The following is a 22036-nucleotide window of genomic DNA, read 5'->3' as shown; positions in this document are numbered from 1 at the left end:
CTGGACTGTTCCCATGAGGCACAGCGTCAAGACTGATTTGCATATGGCTGGGTCTGAACTAGAGTGGTGAAGTGAGCTAAAGAACCACAATGGATTCAACCCAGATCTGTGACTGGGTATAAGTGTCTGAAAAGTTTCAGTGCTCCATCCATCATCTCCTTGTGTTTGCTTTGTTCGCCATAAGTTGGCAGGGTATGCCCAGACATGGCTGATGAGAGGTGTTTCCCCAAAACCAGTCCCAGGATGCTTGTTTCCAGGGTGGGATTGGTAATGCGGGCACTCTGGAAATGGCCGAAGGGCCGGTAGCCGAGTTCCAGCTGTGGGCTGCTTTTTTGGGCAGCCTGGGGGCTCTCTGTGTTGTTATGATGCCGCCAGCCGCCCAGTGGGTGCCTGAGTGGCCTTTCTAGAGGCAAATAGGCAGAGGTATCACTCCCTTTCTCTCGCTGGACCAGCCGATTAATGTATGCTGATTGAGCAGGGGCAGGGGGCCTGAGCAGAAGTGGTCTCACTTGCATTCATGTGTGGCTCAAAACTGTGAACTAATCTGTGCATTTTGTTTATTTAAATGAAGTTAATGAAACCTTCCCCCATCCCCTTTCTTTTCATAAAACTTCGCTGAAGCAGTGTTTTGCCGAAAGGCAATACACAAATTTGGGCCACTTTTTATGTGCCCGGGACGATTTTTGATCCGAATCCAACCCTGCTTGTTTCAGGTCCAGGGATGACCTGGCTTGCCAGTTCGGTCTGGACTGTTCTCATAAGACTGATTTTCATATAGCTGGGTCTGAACTAAGGTGGCGAAGTGAGCTAAAGAACGATGATGGATTCAACCCAGATCTGTGACTGGAAGTGAGTGTCTGAAAAGTTTCAGCGCTCCGTCCATCATCTGCTTGTGTTTGCTTTGTTCTCCCTAAGTTGGAAGGGCATGCCCAGACGTGGGTACCTTTCTCACTTTGCCACTGGATTCAAGCTAGGCTGGCTGATGAGTGGTGTTACCCCAAAACCGGTCTCAGGATACTGTTTCCGGTCCAGGGAAGACCTGGCTTGGCAGTTCGGTTTGGACTGTTCCCATGAGGCATAGGGTCAAGACTGGTTTGCATATGGCTGGGTCTGAACTGGGGTGGTGAAGTGAGCTAAAGAACACTGATGGATTCAACCCAGATCTGTGACTGTGGGTGAGTGTGTGAAAAGTTTCAGCGCTCCGTCCATCATCTCCTTGTGTTTGCTTTGTTCGCCCTAAGTTGTCAGTCTATGCCCAGCCGTGTGTCCCTTGCTCACTTAGCCACTGGATTCAAGCTAGCCTGGCTGATGAGAGGTGTTACCCTGAAACCGGTCCTAGGATGATTGCTTCCTGGCCAGGGAAGCCCTGGCTTGGCAGTTCGGTCTGGACTGTTCCCATGAGGCACAGGGTCAAGACTGATTTGCATATGGCAGGGTTCTGATAAGGGGTGGCGTAGTGAGCTAAAGAATGATGATGGATTCAACTCAGATCTGTAACTGGGGTGAGTTTCTGAAAAGTTTCAGCGCTCTGTCCATCATTTCCTTGTGTTTGCTTTATTCGCCCTAAGTTGGAAGGGTATGCCCAGACGTGGGTCCCTTTCTCACTTTGCCACTGGATTCAACCTAGCCTGGCTGATGAGGGGTGTTACCCCAAAACCGGTCCCAGGATGCTTGTTTTTGGTCCAGGGAAGACCTGGCTTGGCAGTTCGGTCTTAACTGTTCCCCTGAGGCATAGGGTCAATACTGATTTGCATATGGCTGTGTCTGAACTGGGGTGGTGAAGTGAGCTAAAGAACTATGATGGATTCAACCCAGATCTGTGACTGGGGGTGAGTTTATGAAAAGTTTTAGCGCCCGTTTATCTTCTCCTTCTGTTTGTTTTGTTCACCCTAATTTGGCAGGGTATGTTTAGAAGTGGGACCCTTGCTCACTTTGCCACTGGATTCAAGCTAGCCTGGCTGATGAGGGGTGTTACCCCGAAACCTGTCCCAAGATGCTTGCTTCCGGTCCAGGAAAGACCTTGCTTGGCAGTCCGGTCAGGACTGTTTCCATGAGGCACAGGGTCAAGACTGATTTGCATATGGCTGGGTCTGAACTGGGGTGGTGAAGTGAGCTAAAGAACGATGATGAATTCAACCTAGATCTGTGACTGGGGGTGCGTGTCTGAAAAGTTTCCGCGCTCCGTCCTACATCTCCTTGTGTTTGATAGAATGAAATGAAATGAAATGAAATGAAATTGGAAAGAGATGGAGTCTGATATGGGACAACAACAGAGCATTACAAATATAGAAATAAAATCTTTTCATTTTAAATAAGTTTCGTTTCAAGCAGTATGCTAGGATAGTAGTACAAGGTGAGTAATAGTCCAACATAAGTAAGTATTTAACACAAAATAGCTGCTTTGGCGCATGAAATAATAAAATGCTTCCACAGCTATATCTTTCAAAATGGTAAATGAAACCTTTTGGTGAAACACGTAAAACTTGCCTGCAAGGGAAATTCTGCATGCAGAGCGGATTTGTAACTTTTTTGCAGATTTTCTTCAGAGTCTCAGAATTTGGGGGCTTTCCTCCCTCCCTACCTCCACACAAACAGGTGAACCACTAAAACCACTGTGAAACAACACAAACTCTCATTATTTCGCTGTTTGTCGCATTTTCTCAATTCCGCACTCTACCGTAAAGAAGAGGAAAAAAACACAGAACCACGCTGTGGTGCTGGTCACAGCAGCCTGGTGGGTGCTATTTGTTGGCACCAGTGCAGCCTTCATCCTCAAGCCCATCACGTCTATGGGTGACTTGACCAGTGCAGGTTGGGTCTAGCTGGCATGATTTTGAATGGACGGGGTTCATTGTAGCACAGTCCTCACATGGCTTCAGGAGATGAGACTAGTAATTCCTCCTCGATTTCTACCTCTGATTGAACCCAACACTCTCTCACACTTTCCTCATGCATTACTGACTACTTGTGGGCTCAAGGGACTGGCTATTACATGTTACGGAACTCGGCAGCCCGGTTGCTTCTCAATCTTGCTCTGAGAACACATATGTCCTCTCACCTGAAGGCCTTCTTTTGGCATCCCATAAACAAGCATTTGTAATGCAATAGGTTTCAAATTTGCGAGATTTTGAGCTATTGCCATTGTAAATTGTTATTTATGTGTTTAAAAAACCTGCAATAATAAAAGGGATTGTTACTTACAATATTAATAAGTCAAAATTTTGAAAATGCGAGACCTATTGCCTCCCAAATACTTGTTTAAGAGCAGGCAGTGGTCCCACGTACCACTGCCTACTCTTAAAAAATGAAACCGAAACATTTCATTTTTCTTTATTAAATGCATCCCAATTTCCTTTAAGGAAAACGGGTTGCATTTTTTTTTTTAAAAAGTGTTTTATTTAAAAAGCATGTAACAGACATGGTGGTCTGTTGACCCTAGCAGGCCAGCATCCCTGGGAGTGCTAGCCATTCCTAATAGGGTTGCAAATAGGACCTGCCTCATGAATATTAATGAGGAAGGCAATTTGCGACCCCATTAGGAATCGCTGAAAGTGTCTGAGACACTGTTGTAAATTACATTTTGCGAGTCGCAAAGTGACACAATTTGCGACTCGCAGATTGTAAGGGTCATACATCTGGCCCTAAGTCTGAACTTGCCTGCAAAAGGCTTGCAAAGAAAGTTTAAATGTGTCACGCTTCCATCATATGACAAAAACAAGTTAATGTATAGATCTGTCATTGTAAAAGTTAAATTTGAAGTGTGTGGGAAAAGAAACAGGGAACCAGACTTTCATTAAAATATGTTATTTATGATGACGTTTTTGGGCGACACCATTTGTCTTTCTAAACCACACCCGTTTTATAATGTTTTTATGTAACAATTACAGCCTGAATACCTTAGCAATTGTATACCATTTGAATTTACACGTATTACTATTACCCAGCTCAATGATATTCATTTTTATTGATCTATAAATATAAAAGTCTGAGTAACAAGTGCTTCTGTTCATTTGTACTTGAACAATTTTCAGAGTGTAGGTGCTGCCATCAATGTTACATCACTGAGGTCATGGGAATTGTGATGATTCCAGGTGCCACGCAAGGAGCACCTTTAGCAAATATATTCAGCAGGACAGTAGTATGAATGGGTGTAGTATTTAGTTGGTGGTGCTTTATGGAGAACACTGTTGCACACATATTACTATAGCATGGTAGCACAGTATCATTCACAGACAGCACACTTGCCAATTGAATTGTACTCTAGGTTTGCTCAGAGTACAGTTTTTAATGATAAAAATGCACAAGCAATAATGTGTGGAAATTGGGTGTCTTGATTTATTTTGGCCCTATTAAAATCTTTGTTTCCATCACTTTCATAATTACAAAATGTGCTTCATTTATCCTTTCCGAACTACGATATAGTCTGAAACATTTGCACAATTCGCTTACAGGCATTAACATGTTATTATGTGTTAGAAAAAATGACAAGATTGCCACATAGTTTATGTTACAAAATCATCTTGCTTTGCAGATAGAGAATGTAAACCCCAATCTTCACGTTAAAAAAATTAAGGGCCATTTGCCAGAAGTTATTTCCTGACATTTGACCTTTTTCTTTAAAGTACAGCAAATGTTACCAGATTAAAAACAAAATCTAAAGGCATCTTTATTGCTCATTTGTCTTCTGAACTCAGCATGGTTACTTTGAGGTGCTTCAACGCCTATGTGTCTGTTACCACTTCATTAATGTATTTGATTACCGTTCCCTATATTTAAGTTGGTTTGGGTTGGCTCCAACTCTCTTTTTCTAGTGAAAAATAGGCATGAGCGATGCATCACACAGCAATATTTTTTTAAATATACTCAGCAAAAATTCCCAGGCCCCGTAGGATATTTTTGTGGCAGGACCAAAATACTGGATGCAGAGCAGGTGAATGTTTGTGCACAAGACATACCGGGCTTCTCTAAAACAGTGTCACACACTGAACAGATAACCGAAATCCCAACCTGAGAGCAATAACAAAGCTTTTACCACCTATTTCAGGACATAATGCTAATCGCTGTCCTGCCTTGAGAACCCACAAAAGGTCTATGGTACTGATATTATGATAAATATCCTGGGCTCGCAGGGACACTGCACACGCATGCCAGAGGGCGTCTCTAAATTCCAGCCTCTCAAATGTGACTGTTGATGCTGTAAAAGATCACTGCAGGTCCCTGTGCCAGGGCCGGCTCAGAGTACCAGGGCTACTGCTCAAGGTGGTATAATTGGAGCAGGGTACTGTTTGTACAGACTCGGGCCTCAAATCCTGCAGCTATCCACAGGGTACAAGTACTGTCATGATGGCACTGCAGTGGCGTAGCTGGGGGATGGGGGGGGGCTGCACTGTTTTCGGGGTGACGAAATCATGTCTATCGACTACCACAGGCCCCCTGGGAACAAGTCGCCGCCACTCGGAACAAGTCGGCAGTCGGACAGTCATCCCCCCTCGCCCCCACTCTTACCTGCCTCGGGTGGCAGTAGGTCTAGCTACGCCACTGTCCACTTTACCCTAGTTTGAACACCACCCATTGACACTACAATGACCAGTCTGTAAAATACTACAGCCTGTCCAGAAAGTACCATGTCAGAGTATGCAAAGCACTATTGCAATATCAGAGCCCAGATTACCACTGCCACACCAGTGTCAAGCCAGAAACCGCACTGCCCCAGTATGGAGAGTACCATTGCACTTCAAGCATCCACATTGTACTGGCTTGTACAAATCCATTGGCAATTATGTCAGATGGCACATTGCCCAGGTATATGTAGTGTCACTGTCATGCACTGCTGTCATGCTACCATCTACCTCACACAGAAATCCGCAGCACCATTCTCAGCTCAGAAACCAGTTGCCCTCTAATGTAAAGCCCATTTCTATGCAGGCACCATTGCCAACATAATATCTAGTCAAACTTTCACCCACCATTTGATCCCATCCTACCCACTCCCATCTAAGCTACTGTGGCTATTCACCCATGCCTGAACCAATGAGCATCTATGTAATACACTGCAGTGAAGATAAACCATAACCAGTGGCGACTGCCTCAGAATGGGGTGGTGGGGCAGGAGGGATGAAAAAATACAAAATAAACGTACTTTCTTCACTGCCGCACGCCTCTACTCTGTCCTCGCGCAGCTGGTAGCACCGGAAGCATCCAGGCTCCCGGACTCTTCCAGCCAATCACAACGCTGCATGTGCAACGTCATGATTGATCTAAGCAGCCTGTTTGGCCACTCAGGCAGTACCTGGGAGGCTGGGCAAGTTCTCAACCGGGCTGTGCAACACAGCCCACTGGAGAACATGCTAAGGGAGTGCTAACCACTCCTGCTACAGCCCCGCCCGCACCTAACATGGCTATCAGTGGCACCGAAAAATAAAATGATATCTTTTTGTTATTATCATTTTCTTTTTCTTTTGCACTGCTCAATGAGCAGCCTTAGCGAAGGAGCCGCTTGTGACATAACTTGTGCTTCCTTCTTCCTCATTTTGTGAGGAGACAGAACAGGCTTCCCACTTCAGCCTTTTGCCCTAGGCTGCTAGATGATCCCTTCTACGGGTGTATACATGCCCTGCAGTCTAGCACCATTTAACACAGTGCTTATTTTCCATACTGATCACCCCTTGTAAGACTTCAAACAAGGAGGCCTGCCAAGCAAGTGTAGGCACTTGCAGGAGACAGAGGCTACAATCTGTCCTTTTATATGGGAAAAAATAAGTGCAGGTACTCTTTAAAATGAGCTAGAGGTGTGGCGAGTGGGCGGGGCTAAGGGCAAGACAAGCTGACACTTAATGGTTTCTATTCCAGTTGCAGCACATATCAAAACACATAAAACATATGTTAATATAAACAAAACAGGTTAACTCTTTACATAAAATAAAAGCTAAACGCAATATGTTAACATTTCCTTGTTCTATAATATTTGCAGCTTCCTAATGCCATACTGTTATTTGCTGTCGTTTGGCACAAAACTATATATTCTGGAGCGTGCATACATACACAGGAAGAAACAAGCAGGCATGCGCACACAAAGCATGCCACACATTTCCTTTAAAATACCTCCCGAGTGTTCCAATTCTCTCCCGCTTTCCTCTCTCACAATAACACACACAAGCAGGCAACACACAGACATAATTAGACACTGACGCAAAAGGCTCAAGTGGGATTAAAGCCATTTTACACTCTTTACCTCCTGTAATTTTCCTAATTGCTGCTGTCAGCGGGCTGCCTGGATTCCTGTGTTTGTACAAATTCACACATAGTTTGAATGTGATTGACAGCAAAGGGCCTGAATGGGATCCTGCTCTGTCAAACATAGTATGATGGTGAACACCCAGATAGTATGCAAATGAGCCCATGCTGAATAGTTCAGCAGCAGCTCAGTTCAAAGCTAAAGAAGCGCCTTGGCTGTCAGAGACAGGTTCCACTCTGACAGCCTGGAGCTCACCAGCACTAGCAGCCAGAGAGCCTACCTTTCATGAGTACCGATACGCTCCTGGGCAGTAGAGAAGTGCCGGTCCTCAGAATGATAAAAATAATAAGTGCTGGTACTCAGTACCTGTGAGTACTGGCTCATTTAAAGCACTGTCTACATGGGACCAAGGACGATTTCAAGGTTAGATCTTGGCAGCCCATCCAGTCATTAAAGCAGCCCGCTCACCTGGCATCCACCAGGGAAATGTCAGAGGGCCCGGTTCATCAGTCTGGCCTTATATTTATTTATGTAGATTGTTTTAATGACGCCAAACACGGAGGAGCCTAGCGCGCAACCAAGATGGCCGCGTAGGTGCGAGGCTCCTGAGGACCACCACGACCTCCTGAATTAATCCTGGCTATATCCTGTCCTTGTTGAGGGGACTGCATCGGTGAACCCGAGCTGAGGCGCCATCCGTTTTTCCTTTTCGAATCGGACCCCGGACACCGGTGGGAGCACCGATTGAAGGTTGCGGCCTTCTCCGCGCTGGCCCCCCGGATTGGAGTAGTGGGGTGATCCGGGGACAAAGCGAACAACAGCGGCGGGCAGGGCTGGGCGACTCGCGTATCCCGTGCTTTCACTTTCGCTTTTGCGCTCTCCTTGCCCTCAAGCGAGGTAGGGTTGCGGAGCGGGGTGCGCTGGTGTGGCCCTGTCCAGGTGCCCGGCTGACCCGCCGGCCGTGAGTCGTCCTGCGGCCCAGTGGTCGCCCTCCCCCCCCCCGGAACCCGTGAACTGGTTTATCGGCCCTTTCGAGGAGATTGGCACGACGGTGGGAGAGCAGGCATGTCCACCAAACAAGATGGCGACCGGGCGAAGGTGAAGACGACCCGCCGCGGCCCGGCGCCTCAATCCAACAGTATGGACCGCTACACCCTCCAGAAGGGATCTCCGGAGACATCGCGCACATCCCCGGCGGGCCCGACGGAGGCATCTGCTCAACCGGTGGATCTGACCCTCCGGGACGTCATGGGCGCCATCGCAGAGATGAAGGCCTCGGTGGACCAGCGCTTCGACACCCTAGCGCAAAAGATAGACTCGGTCCTGGTGGATGTTAGCCTTGTGAGGGCTGACTTGTCCAAAACCAACGACCGGGTCGATTCCCTGGCCCACACCACAACGAGCCTCACGACGGACGTGGTGGCCCTCCAAAAGGAGGTGCGCCGGCTTGGCCAGGCGAGCGCCCTGATGGACCGGCGACTGGAGGATTCCGAGGGTCGGGCCCGGAGGAATAACGTTCGCATTGTGGGAGTGCCGGAGGGACGAGAGGCGGAGGCGGCAGATCTTTTTGTGGAAGAATTGATCCTTACCCATCTTCAGCCCCGGGGGCTGAGTAAGCTTTTTGCGGTGGAACGTGCTCACCGGGTCCCTGGGGGCAGACCTAAGGCCGGTGCCCCGCCGCGGCCTCTCATTGCCCGGATTTTTAATTTTCGGGACAGAGACGCTATCCTGCAGACCTCCAGGCAACAGGGACCGGTCAAGCTTGATAACATGGATGTGCATTTCTACCCAGACTTTACTCCGGCGGTCCAAAAACTGAGATTGAGTTTTCTCGGAGTTAAACGTCGCCTACGGGACCTGAACCTTAAGTACTCAATGCTTTTTCCAGCTAAGCTAAGGGTGGAGGTGGATGGGCGCACGCACTTTTTTGACCGACCCGAGGCGGCTGGGGACTGGTTGGACACTCTGCCTGGAGATCGGGGCCGAGGGGGTGGGGGGGGTGCGGTTGGCGGGGAGGGCCCGCCGGATCAGAACTGAGGGGTGAAGAATAGGCCTTGCTCTGGACAACATTCCTTTACCATTTACTGATCGTTTATGTTCCCCTCCGATGGAGGTCGTGTGGGGTCTGTTGGGGGCTTCCCTCCTCCTCTGGGGGACTAGTTAGTTTTTCATCTATGGGGCGACAGGCACACTGCACTTTGGGGGGGCTGTCTGGGCTCATGCAGGGGTGCAGGGAGGGGGGAGTTCTGTTGGGATGGGGGGGTGGGGGGGGTGTGTCGTTTGTTTGCACCGCAAGGCAAGCCCTTTACTGTATTGTTGCTTTCGAGATGCTCTGTGGGGGACGACTGATTGCTTCTACGTATGATGGGGGGTAGGGATTTGACTGTGTTGTCATGGAATGTTAACGGCCTGGGGGACAGGATTAAGCGTGGTGTGGTCCTGCAGTACCTGAAACGTATCTCACCAGATGTTATCTTCCTGCAGGAGACACACCTTATAGGTAACTCCTTTCATGCCATGAATCGGCGAGGCTATCGTTTGGTGGCCCACTCGGGCTTCACCTCGGGCTCGCGGGGGGTGGGTATCATGATTAAGAACTCGCTCCCGTTGGAGATTGATGAGGTGCGCCATGATGAGAGGGGACGCTACACTGTTCTGGTGGGTAGAATGGAGGGTAGAGTGTTTGTTTTTATATCAGTGTACGTCCCGCCTGGGTTACAATCTACTACATTTGCGGATTTGGGGCGCCTCCTCCTTGACCTCCCGGGTGGCCTGCTGGTGGTTGGGGGGGACTTTAATGCGGTAGTTTCTGGGTCTCTGGATCGCCATCCCCCTAGGGACCTCCCCCGGGCACAGGCCTGGCTGTCCGGCCTTTTAGATACTCTGGGCCTGGTGGATTGCTGGCGACTAAAGCATCCCGCGCAGCGGCAATACACCTTCCACTCGGGTGCCCATGGTAGCCTCTCGCGTCTTGATTACATCCTTGTCCCGGCGGCCTATGCTGGGAGGGTGGGAGAGGTGTGCCATCTGGCGCGGGGCATTTCAGATCACTCCCCAGTACTGTTACATTTCGATGTCTTCCCTAGGGGGGAGGGCAGGGTGGCTCCAATCAATGCTTGGTACTTGCGTGACCCCACTATTCGTGCCGACTTGATCAAATCCTTACAGCGATACTTTGATGAGAATGTGGGGTCTGTCCCTTCGGCCATCTCCCTGTGGGAGGCTTTTAAGGTAGTTCTCAGAGGGGAGGCCCTCTCCTTTATCTCCCATGCCCGGAGGCGCGAGCGGGAGGAGGTAACCCGGGTGGAGGCCGAAATTGCGGAACTGGAGGGTGACCTGGGGAGCGGGGTAACAGACGCCAAGTTGCATGTTCTGCACCTCAAGCAGGCGGCCTATAGGGCCCTCGTCACGGAGGCGGCCAGGGGCCTCAGTAGAGAGCAACAGGGGCGACTGTATGATGTGGGTGATAAGGCTGGTAAATTGATTGCGTGGTTGGACAAGAGGGAGAGAGCGAGTCGTGTGGTTCCTTTGATTGAGGGGATGGATGGTGTGCCTGTCACCGAGCCGGAAGCCATTGTCTCCTGCTTCGCGGATTACTTCCGCGAGGTGTACTCCCCGGTTTCTCCCTGCTCGGAGGAAGACTCCCATGCCCTGCTTCGGGACATCGCGCTGCCCTCCCTTACGGTGGAGGACAGGGATTTGCTGGACGCTCCTCCCACCTCGGACGAAATTGCCCTGGCTATTCGCTCGGTCGCATCCGGCAAGGCCATGGGCCCCAATGGTATCCCCATCGAGCTCTACAAGCTACGACCGGATGTACTGGCGCCCCACCTGCGCGCCATGTTCCTGGCGGCCCACTCGCAGGGTTCCCACCCGCCGGACCAGCGTCTGGCCACAATCGTGGTGATCCACAAGGAGGGGAGACCCCGTGAGCGGGTTACATCCTATAGGCCTATCTCGCTCTTGAACGCGGAGCCCAAAATCCTCGCCAAGGTACTGGCCAACCGGCTGGTTGGCGTGGTGGGCGATTTGGTCCACCAAGACCAATCTGGCTTTATACCCCATCGCAACACGGCTCTTAATCTGCGACGCTTGCATGGGGTGCTCGCGCGTGTCCCGTTTGTGCGGGAGCCGGCCATCTTGGCGTCCTTAGACGCCACCATGGCGTTTGACACGCTTGAATGGCCATACATCTGGGCGATGCTGGCGAAATTTGGATTTGGACCGGGATTCATTAGCTGGGTCAAATTGTTGTATTCGGGCCCATTGGCGCAGGTGGTGGTGAATGGGCGAGTCTCGGCCCCCTTCGCGCTGGGGCGGGGCACGCGTCAGGGTTGCCCCTTGTCACCGCTCCTGTTTGCATTGGCCTTGGAGCCCTTGGCGGAGTGGCTGCGGTGGCACCCCTCCATCCGTGGTCTCCGCTGGACCCCCGAGCATGAGGACCGCGTGTCCCTCTACGCCGATGATATCCTTTTGTATCTCGCCTCCCCGCGTAACTCGCTGATTGTCCTGGTTGATGTTTTGCGCTCCTTCGGTCGTAACTCAGGCCTTGTCATCAACTGGGCGAAATCCTGCGTGTATGTGCTCTCCGGGGAGGCTCCGGCCCTACCACGGGACTGCCCGATCCAGATTGCCTCCCAGGGGTTCCGGTACCTGGGTATATATATTACTCTAGACCCGGAGGCCCGCTACGAGCGGAACTTGCTACCCCCCCTCCAGCGCTTGCGGGAGGACGTTGCGCGCTGGCGGCGTCTTCCGCTTTCGCCGCTTGGCCGAGCGGCCTTGTTTAAGATGATGTCCTTGCCGCGCTTTCTGTATGCGCTTCAGAATACTATGGACTTGGTTCCGGCGCGCTACTTCCGTGAGGTGGAGAGCCTGCAGCGGCGCCTGTTCTGGGACGGGAGGCCGCGTATTGCTCTGGCTAAATTGACGCTCCCGTGGTACGATGGGGGGGTTGCCCTCCCGGACATTAAACGGTATTACTGGGCCTCCCAGCTAGCTGCAATTAATCATGGCCTTTACGGGCCCGCCCTGAACCCGGCATTTGAGATGGACAAGATGCTCTTGCCCGGTGGCGACTACAATCGAGCGCTCTACTCTGGCGCGCCCGACTCCCGTCTGACGGGACCGACGCGTGTCATGGTGCGTGTCTGGCACGCGGCTAATGCAGCGATGGGGTGGAAGGACCGTTTGACCCGGGCGACACCGCTATATGCGTCTGAGAGGTTGGGCTCCCTGTGGACATCGAAGGGCTTCGAGAAGTGGGACACGATCGGAATCAGCACAGTGGGAGACCTCTGGACAAGGGGTGGATTCAAAACTTTTGAGACGCTGCGGACGGAATTTCAGCTGCAAGGCAGTGAGTACTTTCGGTACTTACAAGTCCGCCACGCGCTGGGCTCCGTCTTCCCTGATGTCGCGTCCATTCCGGAGTCTTCCCCCCTGGAGGACAGAGTGCTGGATGGCCATGTCCCAGACAGCACGATCTCCCTTATATATAAAAAACTGATCAACGACAGATCGTGCCTGCTGACTAGTCTCCGCGAGGCCTGGGTTGCCGACGGGCTGGAACTGGACGACGAGGACTGGATTTCCGCGGTGGCCTCTCCGAAGGAGGTGGCCATCCCGGCTCGCCTTCGCTTCGTCCAGCTTAAGATCCTCCACCGGGTTTACGTGACGGGGCCAAGGCTTCTACGTATGGGCTTTGTTGGTGACGGATTGTGTAAGCGTGGCTGTGGTGCCTTGGCAACTTTCATGCATATTCTGTGGGAATGCCCACAGGTGGAGCGATTCTGGCGTGGTGTGCATGAGGTCCTGCGTGTGGTGACGCGTGTCGCGCTGTTGCCTGAAGCGAGGAGATGCTTGCTGAATGTGTGGGAACCAAATGACTATTCGGTCCCGCAGACGCGGTGGGTGACTCTGGGATACATGATAGCTAAGCGCGACATTGCTCAATTGTGGGGATCCCGGTGGCCCCCAGCGGTGTTGGCCTGGAAAGACCATATGGATTGGTGTATGTTTCGTGAAAAGGTAGTGTATGTGGCGAGGGGTAAGCCTGGGGCGTGGGTGAAAATCTGGGGCCCCTGGAACGCCTATCGCGGGGGTATTTGTGAGCCGCCACTGCTACCGGCCGCCTCACCAGCTCCGTCCCCCTAGCCGACCCCCTCCCCCAGCCGCGGGCATGTGGTTCCCCTGTCCCTGATCTATTCCCATTCCCCTCTTCAGAGTTTGGCTGCTGGTTGGGATCCCCCACTTAAGGAGCACGTGCCGTCACTTTGGATTGCGGGTTGCCTTGCGGGGGTGGTTTTTTGTGTTGTTCTGTTTTGAAAAAAAGGAAACCGTATTGTGGGCTTGGAGTTATGTGGCCTGCGCTATTGATATCTCCTGATTTACCGATCTGCACCGCCAAGAGACTCTTACTGTAGGTATGTCATATGCTTCTGCCACTCTAGCGGCCGGCCGGATGGTTGTAGGCCCATACTTGTAACCTTTTTTAACATGTAATAAACGGTTTCAAAAAAAAAAATAAAAAAAAAAAAAAAAATGACGCCAAACACTTTCTCTTGCAGCCACTTTGCGAAAAGTAGAAAAATGGGCACGATGATGCAGTTAGGCAATTTAGGAAATATAAGCGAATTTTGAGAGAGGGAATATTGATTCTGAAATCGCGGTAAGTCCCTGGGTGTATAAGGCGACCCTTCTATTGCTGCATTGAGTTGTGAGGCACGCTTCCTTAGGAAACCCTGAATGAGCAGAACTTCTTCCACAGGACACTAGAACAGGGAAGCATTTCAGGCTTCGTAAGAAAGATTGGGGGTGCAAGCTTCAGCATTTCCAACAAACATGCTGGCATATCATGGTAATATACATTACACGAGGAGCAGGGCATGAGGTGGGCTTTAGAGACGGTGTAAAGGTAGAGGAATGCCGATTGCTAGAGGTACTTAAAACAGTATTTTGTAAAATAAATATCCTTTTTAAGAACTTCAAAACAGAGAGGAAATAGAGTGTGTGTTTAAGTAAAAACAGACACCTCAACATATCCAACTGAAAGCACTTGTACCCAACTATTTACAAAATAATTAATTTATTAGGTGAGTGTAACATCCCAAAACCATCCCCTCAGGCTACGCCCTTGATTCCAAAGCCTTCCTGTCATTAAAATTGAGGCAGCCAGAACCCCCAATTCTTTCAGACTGGGGGGGGGGGGCTAGTCACTGGGGGCAGGCCAACACCCCTCTGCCACTAACATTGAGGGCCTAGCACTGGCAGCATGCAGGACTCGATTTCCATTATCACGGAAGCCCCTAGCCACTGGGAGCAAGCCAGAGCTCCCTTTGTCATTTAAAGAGAGGGCCCAGCCCTGCAGGGCCGGACTGAGAACACAAACCAGCCCTGGCAATTAAGCGGGACAGGCCCGGTGGAGGAGGGTTGGTGTCCTGGTGCGCAACACTGCTGCTGTGTTTTTTCCGGGGGTCGATAATGCAGCACTACTGCAAAGCCGGCCTCCAGTAACAAAAACGTCCCACATTGGTCCAAAGCAGGCCCCTACTCTTCTGGCCCTAAGGGAATACCTCCGGTGCCCTCTCCGGCCAGTTTGGCCCTGCAACCCTGACCAGTGCTAGAGATCAGTACCTGTGTGTTTTTTTAAACTGAAGACACTAACCCTGGTAACAGGTCGAAACCTGACTGTCATTGAAGTTAGTGCCACGGACACCAGCAGCAAGCCACAACCTGGCAGTCTTTGAAGTGAAGGCCATAGATGCTAACATTAGGTTCTATTCCGACTGACATTAAATAGTGGACCACAAATAATGGTAGAGGGTCAGAACCCGACTGTCATTAAAATGATAGCCCAGACGCTGGCAGGAGACCAGAGGTGGCACTACATAAGGAGCCATTTCATCTCAGGCCTCACACTGGTAGTACTGTATTTCAGCAGTAAGCATCTATTGATTTTTTTTAAACGTTTGTAATCCAATTTATATGTATATGTACATGAATATATATTCACTGAGAAATGTTCATGCTAACGATGAATAACGCTGAGTGATAAAGCGAAAGACGGAGACAAACCTACAGGTCTAGTTTATTTATTGATTGGTTACCTAGATAATCACATTGATGGTTTTATTGGTTGATTGATTGTTTCATTAGTTGAGTTATTGCTTGGAATATATTCAAGGTTGTTGCTCATACTCTGCCCTGCAGTCTACAAAAGTTGCATGTTAGTTTTTAGGTCTGGCGACAGATTAGGACTTGAAAGACCTTTAGTTTTCTCTCCAGCCCCATGTTTTCCATATAAAATAAATAAACATAAGTGGGTACGCGTACAGGGTCTTTCAGTCAGCCATCTTCGTCCATTGGTCTGTTCAAGTGCCATTCACATTTTGCTGACACCCACCAAAGCATACAAAACGGGGCAAGGCAACAGCCCACTTCAGCCATTGACTCTCTTGTACAGCGTTCTGCACCATCCCTCACCTGTCAACGACATCTGATACACAGAGGTGTTTGAATTAGAATTATAAACTTTGTGTATTTAAGTAGTTCTCATGGTTGGGCAAACCCTAATTCGTTGGTCTGTAGTCTGAACAGTGTTCAGGTAAATCCTGTGGGTCCCCTAGGTCCCATGCATTCCCCACCACCTAGAGATTATGACATCTAGTTTAGAGATACAGCCCTCAAATGTTTAGTGCCCCAGAGGAACCTGCATTAACCGCCACCACCGTCTATGCTGACCTGGCAGGCAGGCAGGCCTCCTGCCTGGCTCAAAATGAGCCACCAAGACTACTGATATCCAGAACTATCCCTTGAAAGTATCCCAAATTGACTTGGGTAGAAACCTTTTTCATTTTGGGTGGTGGGTTTTTGATGATTTTACATTCTTGGAACCTTTAGTGGATTCGCTGTCATCTGGCATCAAGCCTCCTGATCTGCCTCGTCTTGCTCCACGGTCTGCCAAGAAAACTAAGAAAGAGGACAGACCATCATAGCAAACTTGATACATTTTACGATACTTTCTGGCGCCTTTGACTCAATGATTGCCAGGGCCAGACTGGTCTTTGATTCCATCAGGCATTTCCGTGGTAGGCTGGAGCCACTGGAGGTCGTTTATTAAAGGGTTTTAGACAGAATATCGAAAACAAAATACCGTGGGACAAAATATTGTACCAAGAATATTGAGGACAAAAATATTGTGAAAGTAATTTTCTATAGGTACGCAAAGTTTACTATCTTTAACTCCACATATATGTACTTTGATGATATATATGGATCTTCAAGGTACGTAGATGTGGAGTTAAGAAAAGTAAATCTATACTTACCTATGTGCACTTACAGTCTCAATATTTTGGTCCTCAATATTTTTGACACAATATTCTGTCCAGACGATATTGTTGTTCCTGATATTCTGTCAGTGATCCTTTTAAAGCCCAGGGAAGCTTCTGGTGCCTCTGTAACTTTCCATAGCTCCCAGAGAATAACTGCAACAGGGGCAGGTCCCTTTAAGAGAAAGAGGGAAAGAGGGAGAGAGGGCTGGTGAGAGAGATAAGAGAGAGAGAGAATGGATGGATGGAAAGACAGAGATAGATCAGGAACAGGAAGGGAGCGGGCTTTGAACACATTTTCCAGGGCTGTTTTTGGTTCCCTAGTCCGGCCCTGATAACGGCAGCTTTGTAAGCACAGCCCACAGTAAAGGCTGGAAATCCAAGGGTGTCTCAAGATAGGCAAGAATAACACCTAAACCATTGCCCGTAGGACGATACTGGGTATTTACTCGTGCCTAACCACATAAGCCTTATAATTGTGTTTGAGGGTGTACCTCAGGCTAAGAGGTGCTAAGTCATTCTGTGTGTTTTTTGAATTTTCACAATTTGAACTGCCCTACTTCCCTATGGTAAATAAAAGAAATTTCTAAGGAGATAGCTCTGGCAGAGCCCTGAGTTTAATGAGTGAAATCACTTGTGTCACACAGTCTGGGGGTTACAAACCTTCAACAACCTGCAGGAATAGCCCTTGACTACTTGCACTGATTACCTTTGCGAAGTGTAGAAAGCGAGTCGCTTATCCAGTTGGAGTCCAATACTACCTGCGAGCCTGGTCCTGGTGGAACCAATACCGGTCTACCGTTTCCAATGGCTGCCCGGAATCCAGAGTAAAGGCATTGCATGCGCTCTACCATTTTACAAGGTTTCCCTGTGTTTGTTTCTTCTGCAATAACATGGTATTTGGGACTTATTAGGATCATGGAACCCAGCTTAAAGTAAGAGGCAGGCCTCCTGTACACGTAATCCAATCTTAATGTCTGGTTCAGTGATTGGTGTGCGGATTGACTGATGCTGGTGTCTTCTGTGCTCCCTGCAGATCGTGGAGAAGGATGCTGACCCCGAACAGATGCTCCTGCCCTACCTGAGAAAGAACCGTATCCTTTACCTTCATCAGCTACATGCAATCATTGTTTAAGATGTTTAAAAGTAAATTTATTGTTTTACATCCATAGAGATTATTAATATTCGTTAAGAAATCATGGCCCTCGTCCCCATTACAGCAACAAATTCTGCAGAAACCAGTATATAATGGTTTTCAACAGTTTTATAACTGACACTAAATTGACTATGTACTTTTCTCTCTCACTATAAAGATTATAAATCATCAAATCTAATAGCGCTGTTTTGATTCCACCCCCTTTTTATTAAAACTTTTTCTTTACTGCTTTTTTCTTAAGCAATACATCAAGCAAGTGTCATTTAGTGACACTCCCGCTTTCACATTCCGAAAAGAGTTCAATGGGGTCAGGTTGACGTATTTAAGCCTCCAACACGCTATGGGTACCCAGTGGCATACTGCATTAACAGTATGTAACGTAATAAAGTAAATTGTGCTATGACGTGTAGAAATGTTTCCAGTTTCGGCTGCAGAGTCATCTAATGATCAGGGTAACAATGACGCTGAGGCGAGGGCACAGTGTTTTCATCCAGTTTCCAGTTGGCACTGGGGGAAGATAGGACTCTCCACCTGCCAGGGATGTTCCAGAAGTCATGGTGAGGGCCCTATCAACGTTGCGGTCCTCCCCACCAGGCTATCACCGCTCAGACTGGTAAAAGTAGCCGCTCCCTCCATCCACTGCTCTGCTAATGGATTTGTACTCAGTCCTCTGTTCACCTAGGAGCAGTACTGCTCCTCAGCCTCAACCTCTATCGTCCACCGACTGTGAGGTGGGTCATCTGGGATTTCTACTACAGCACGTGTCCCTGCGAGCCACGCCCAGGGCTAAGTCTATAAACCTGTTAGCAGTGTTCATCTTATCTATTCTACTGTATAGGCCAAGCAATCAGACCTCCACTGTGTGCAACTTGTCTATTGAGGGTTCTCTCGAATTAACCTGAAACCAACAAGCATTGCAAATGCAATAGGTCTTGCATTTGTTGGACTTGGAGTTATTGGCATTATAAATGCCAGTGTTTTTACCTAGCCATGTTGCAGGCTGCAGTACCATATGTGGCCAAAAGAGGTCCCAAAGGACCTCTTTTGGCCACATATGGTTGTGCAACATGGTTTGGTAAAAAATATTGCCGTATATCCTGCCAGTAACTCCAACAAATGCGAGACCTATTGCACTTGCAATGCATTCTCATTCTAAGGGCCGATTCTGATCAAGTTCAGAAAGCATGCCAAACGACTCAGGTCCAGAATGCTTTCCATATGACTCGGATTGGGGGAGTACGACCAAATGAGTATGATGCATTGAATGCATCCGGATATGATTCGTTCGGACTCCCACTGACTTCAATGGGAGCCTGTGTACCGAACGCGTACACAGGCTCGCATTGACAAAAGGGGTAGTGATGGATAATTGTGCACCCTGTGGCGGGCACCCCATGGTGCCTGCCACACTGTGCATGGTTGGGAAGAGGGGACCCATGGGTACCACCACGGACCCGATTTGGAGTGCCCCGGGTGAAGGGGGGCCTGCAGCCGGTTCCCAAAGACCGATTCCGGAAGCCTTTTCGATCCGGGCAAACTGAATCGGAAAGGCTGTCCGAATCGTTCATCGTTCTTGCTCACTCGGAAACCCTAGTCCATATAGCTGTATGAATTGGCTCCGGATGTATCTATCTCTCCGAATGCCTTTCGGAATCGATTCGATCAGCGATAAGGCTTTCCAGGCGTCGTACTTGGTTGTTCGGAACTGTGAACGATTCGGTCGGAAACAAGGGCTCCGGATTGGTTTAGGCAATTCCAAATCCTATTTGAAGCCCTTCGGACAGAGATCGGAATTGACTCCTAAGTCTATACATACAGACATGTTCCCCACCCTCTGTCGGTAAGACCAGCGGAGGGTTGCCACAGTTCAAAAAGTAAAAATAGCTACAATTTGTTAATCTTTTAACCCCTTGTGTGCCCATGACGAGCTGGACTCGTCATGGAGCACAGCTGCGCTGTGCCCATGACGAGTCCAGCTCGTCATGAGGCATTCCCTGGGGAATCCCTCTGGTGAGGGCACGAGAGGGATTCCCTTTTAGTGAAAATAGCCTTGGGAGGCCCCCCCCTCCCTTTCACTGTAATGACGATCGACGCGCACGTCGCGCCAACGCCATTACAGTGAAAGTGAAACTGAAATGAGCCAAGAGGCTCATTTCAGTTTCACTTTCTACGTGCTCAGGGGGCTATCTCAGCCCCCTGAGCACGTAGAAAGACGGGAGAGGTATCGTTGGAAAGGGGAGAACATCCCCTTTCCAATGGTACCCCTCCCCAGTGGATCCCTGCTTGGGGATCGCCACAGGAGGGCGATCCTCAAGCAGGGATCCACCCACTAGACACCAGGGAGGGGGGAGCGGCCCCTTGGGCAAGGGCCTTTGCTCCCCCCAACTAACGTTGGCACATTTAGTCTTTATGCCCCCCCCTGGGGAGCATATGGGGGCATTAGCCCCCAATCTGCCCCCCCCCCCGGGGGGGTAAAAAGCCCACTATACACCAGGGAATAAAAAAAAATAAAAATAGGGGTGGGGGCTGCCCAAAACGGGCAGGCCCATGCCCCCCCCAATTACTACAGTCTTTCTGCCCCCCCGGGGGGCAGATGGGGCATTGGCCCCTAATCTGCCCCTTTGGGGGGGCAGAAAGCCCACTAAACACCAGGGATTAGTTGTTAGGTTTTTTTTAGGGTGAGGACTGCCCGCAACAGGCACGCCAATGCCCTCACCCACCCGCCACCATTACAGCCTTTCTGCCCCCCCTGGGGGGCAGATGGGGCATCGGCCCCCAATCTGCCCCCCCCCGGTGGGGCAAAAAGCCCACTAGACACCAGGGAATTGTAAAAAAAATAAAAATAGGGGTGGGGGCCCATGCCCCCACCCCACCCCCCAATTATCACAGTCTTTCTGCCCCCCCCCGGGGGGCAGATGGGGCATTGCCCCTAATCTGCCACTTCGGGGGGGGCAGAAAGCCCACTATACACCAGGGATTTGTTTTCAGTTTGTTTTAGGGTGGGGGCTGCCCGAAACGGGCATGCCAATGCCCCCACCCACCCGCCACCATTACAGCCTTTCTGCCCCCCCCTAGGGGGCAGATGGGGTATTGGCCCCCAATCTGCCCCCCGGGGGGGGGCAAAAAGGCCACTCGACACCAGGGAATTTTACAAAAAATAAAAATAGGGGTGGGGGCTGCCCAAAACGGGCAGGCCCATACCCCCACCCAACCCCCAATTATAACAGTCTTTCTGCCCCCCCCCCCCCGGGGGGCAGATGGGGCATTGGCCCCTAATCTGCCCCTTCGGGGGGGCAGAAAGCCCACTAAACACCAGGGATTTTTTGGGCGCAATTGTTTTTAGGGTGTGGGCTGCCCGAAACGGGCACGCCAATGCCCCCACTCTCTCCCCACAAAAATGACAGTCTGTCTGCCCCCCAGGAGGCAGATGGGAGCTGTAGCCCCCAATCTGCCCCCACCCTGGGGGCGCAGAATGCCCACTAGAAACCATGGATTTTTTATTAGTGTAGGGGCTCCCCAAAATGGGCATGACAATACCCCACCCCACCCCCAGAGAAATTCCAGTCTTTCTGCCCCCCCCCACCCCCCGGGATGGCAGATGGTGGCAGTGGTCCCTGATCTGCCCCCTGGGGGTGCAGAAAGCCCACTAGGCACCAGCGAGTATGCAGGCTTTTTTTATGCGTGGGGGTGGGGGCTACCCAAAATGGTCATACCAATGCCCACACCCCCACAAAAAATAGCCACAGTCTTTCCGCCCCTTTAGGGGCATATCAGGATGAAACCCCCTTCCCCGATTCCCCCCCAGGGCCCTAGCGCAGTTGGCACGTAGGCAAACCTAGCAAACCTGTACATTTTTTTAAACTAGACACCGAGGAGAATCCTGGATGGGGTGGCTTCACTGGCTCTCAACAGGTTCTGTTACCCAGAATACATTGCAAACCTAAAAATGTGTCCAAATTAACACATTTTCCTCACATTTCTGTGGTGGAAAGTTCTGGAATCTGCGTGGGTCCACAAAATTCCACCCACCCTGCGTTCCCCAAAGTCTTCAGAGAAAAATGGTACCTCACTTGCGTGGGTAGGCCTAATGCCCGCGTCAGGCAAGGGTCCAAAACCTATTGAGGAGACATCAAAATTACCTATCACAAAACAACCTGGTTTTGCAAAGGGGTCCCATGAGTTTTTGGCCCCGGGCTTGGCGGCCATCTAGGGAAACCTACCAAACCCACACATTTCTGAAAACTAGACACCCGGGGGATTCCAGGGAGGTATGGCTTGCGTGGATCCCCCAACGTTTCCTTACCCAGAATGCCCTGC

The 22036-nt window shown here is 50.1% G+C and overlaps 1 protein-coding gene across 2 annotated transcripts in view; it reads left to right on the top strand.

Moving 5' to 3' along the window:
* The window catches only part of AOX1 (aldehyde oxidase 1), a 542538-nt gene that overhangs the window by 26870 nt on the left and 493632 nt on the right, over positions 1-22036 (top strand). For both annotated transcript variants that reach the window (XM_085649034.1, XM_085649035.1), the window contains exon 2: positions 17600-17657. In XM_085649034.1, the coding sequence (XP_085505160.1) occupies positions 17600-17657 (58 nt within the window). The remainder of the gene's footprint in view (positions 1-17599; positions 17658-22036) is intronic.

This window comes from Triturus cristatus, chromosome 3_2, assembly GCF_964204655.1.
Source record: "Triturus cristatus chromosome 3_2, aTriCri1.1, whole genome shotgun sequence".
NCBI classification, from domain to species: domain Eukaryota; kingdom Metazoa; phylum Chordata; class Amphibia; order Caudata; family Salamandridae; genus Triturus; species Triturus cristatus.
The sequence above is the reverse complement of the archived record's forward strand: the minus strand, read 5'-3'. Positions and strand labels throughout refer to the sequence as shown.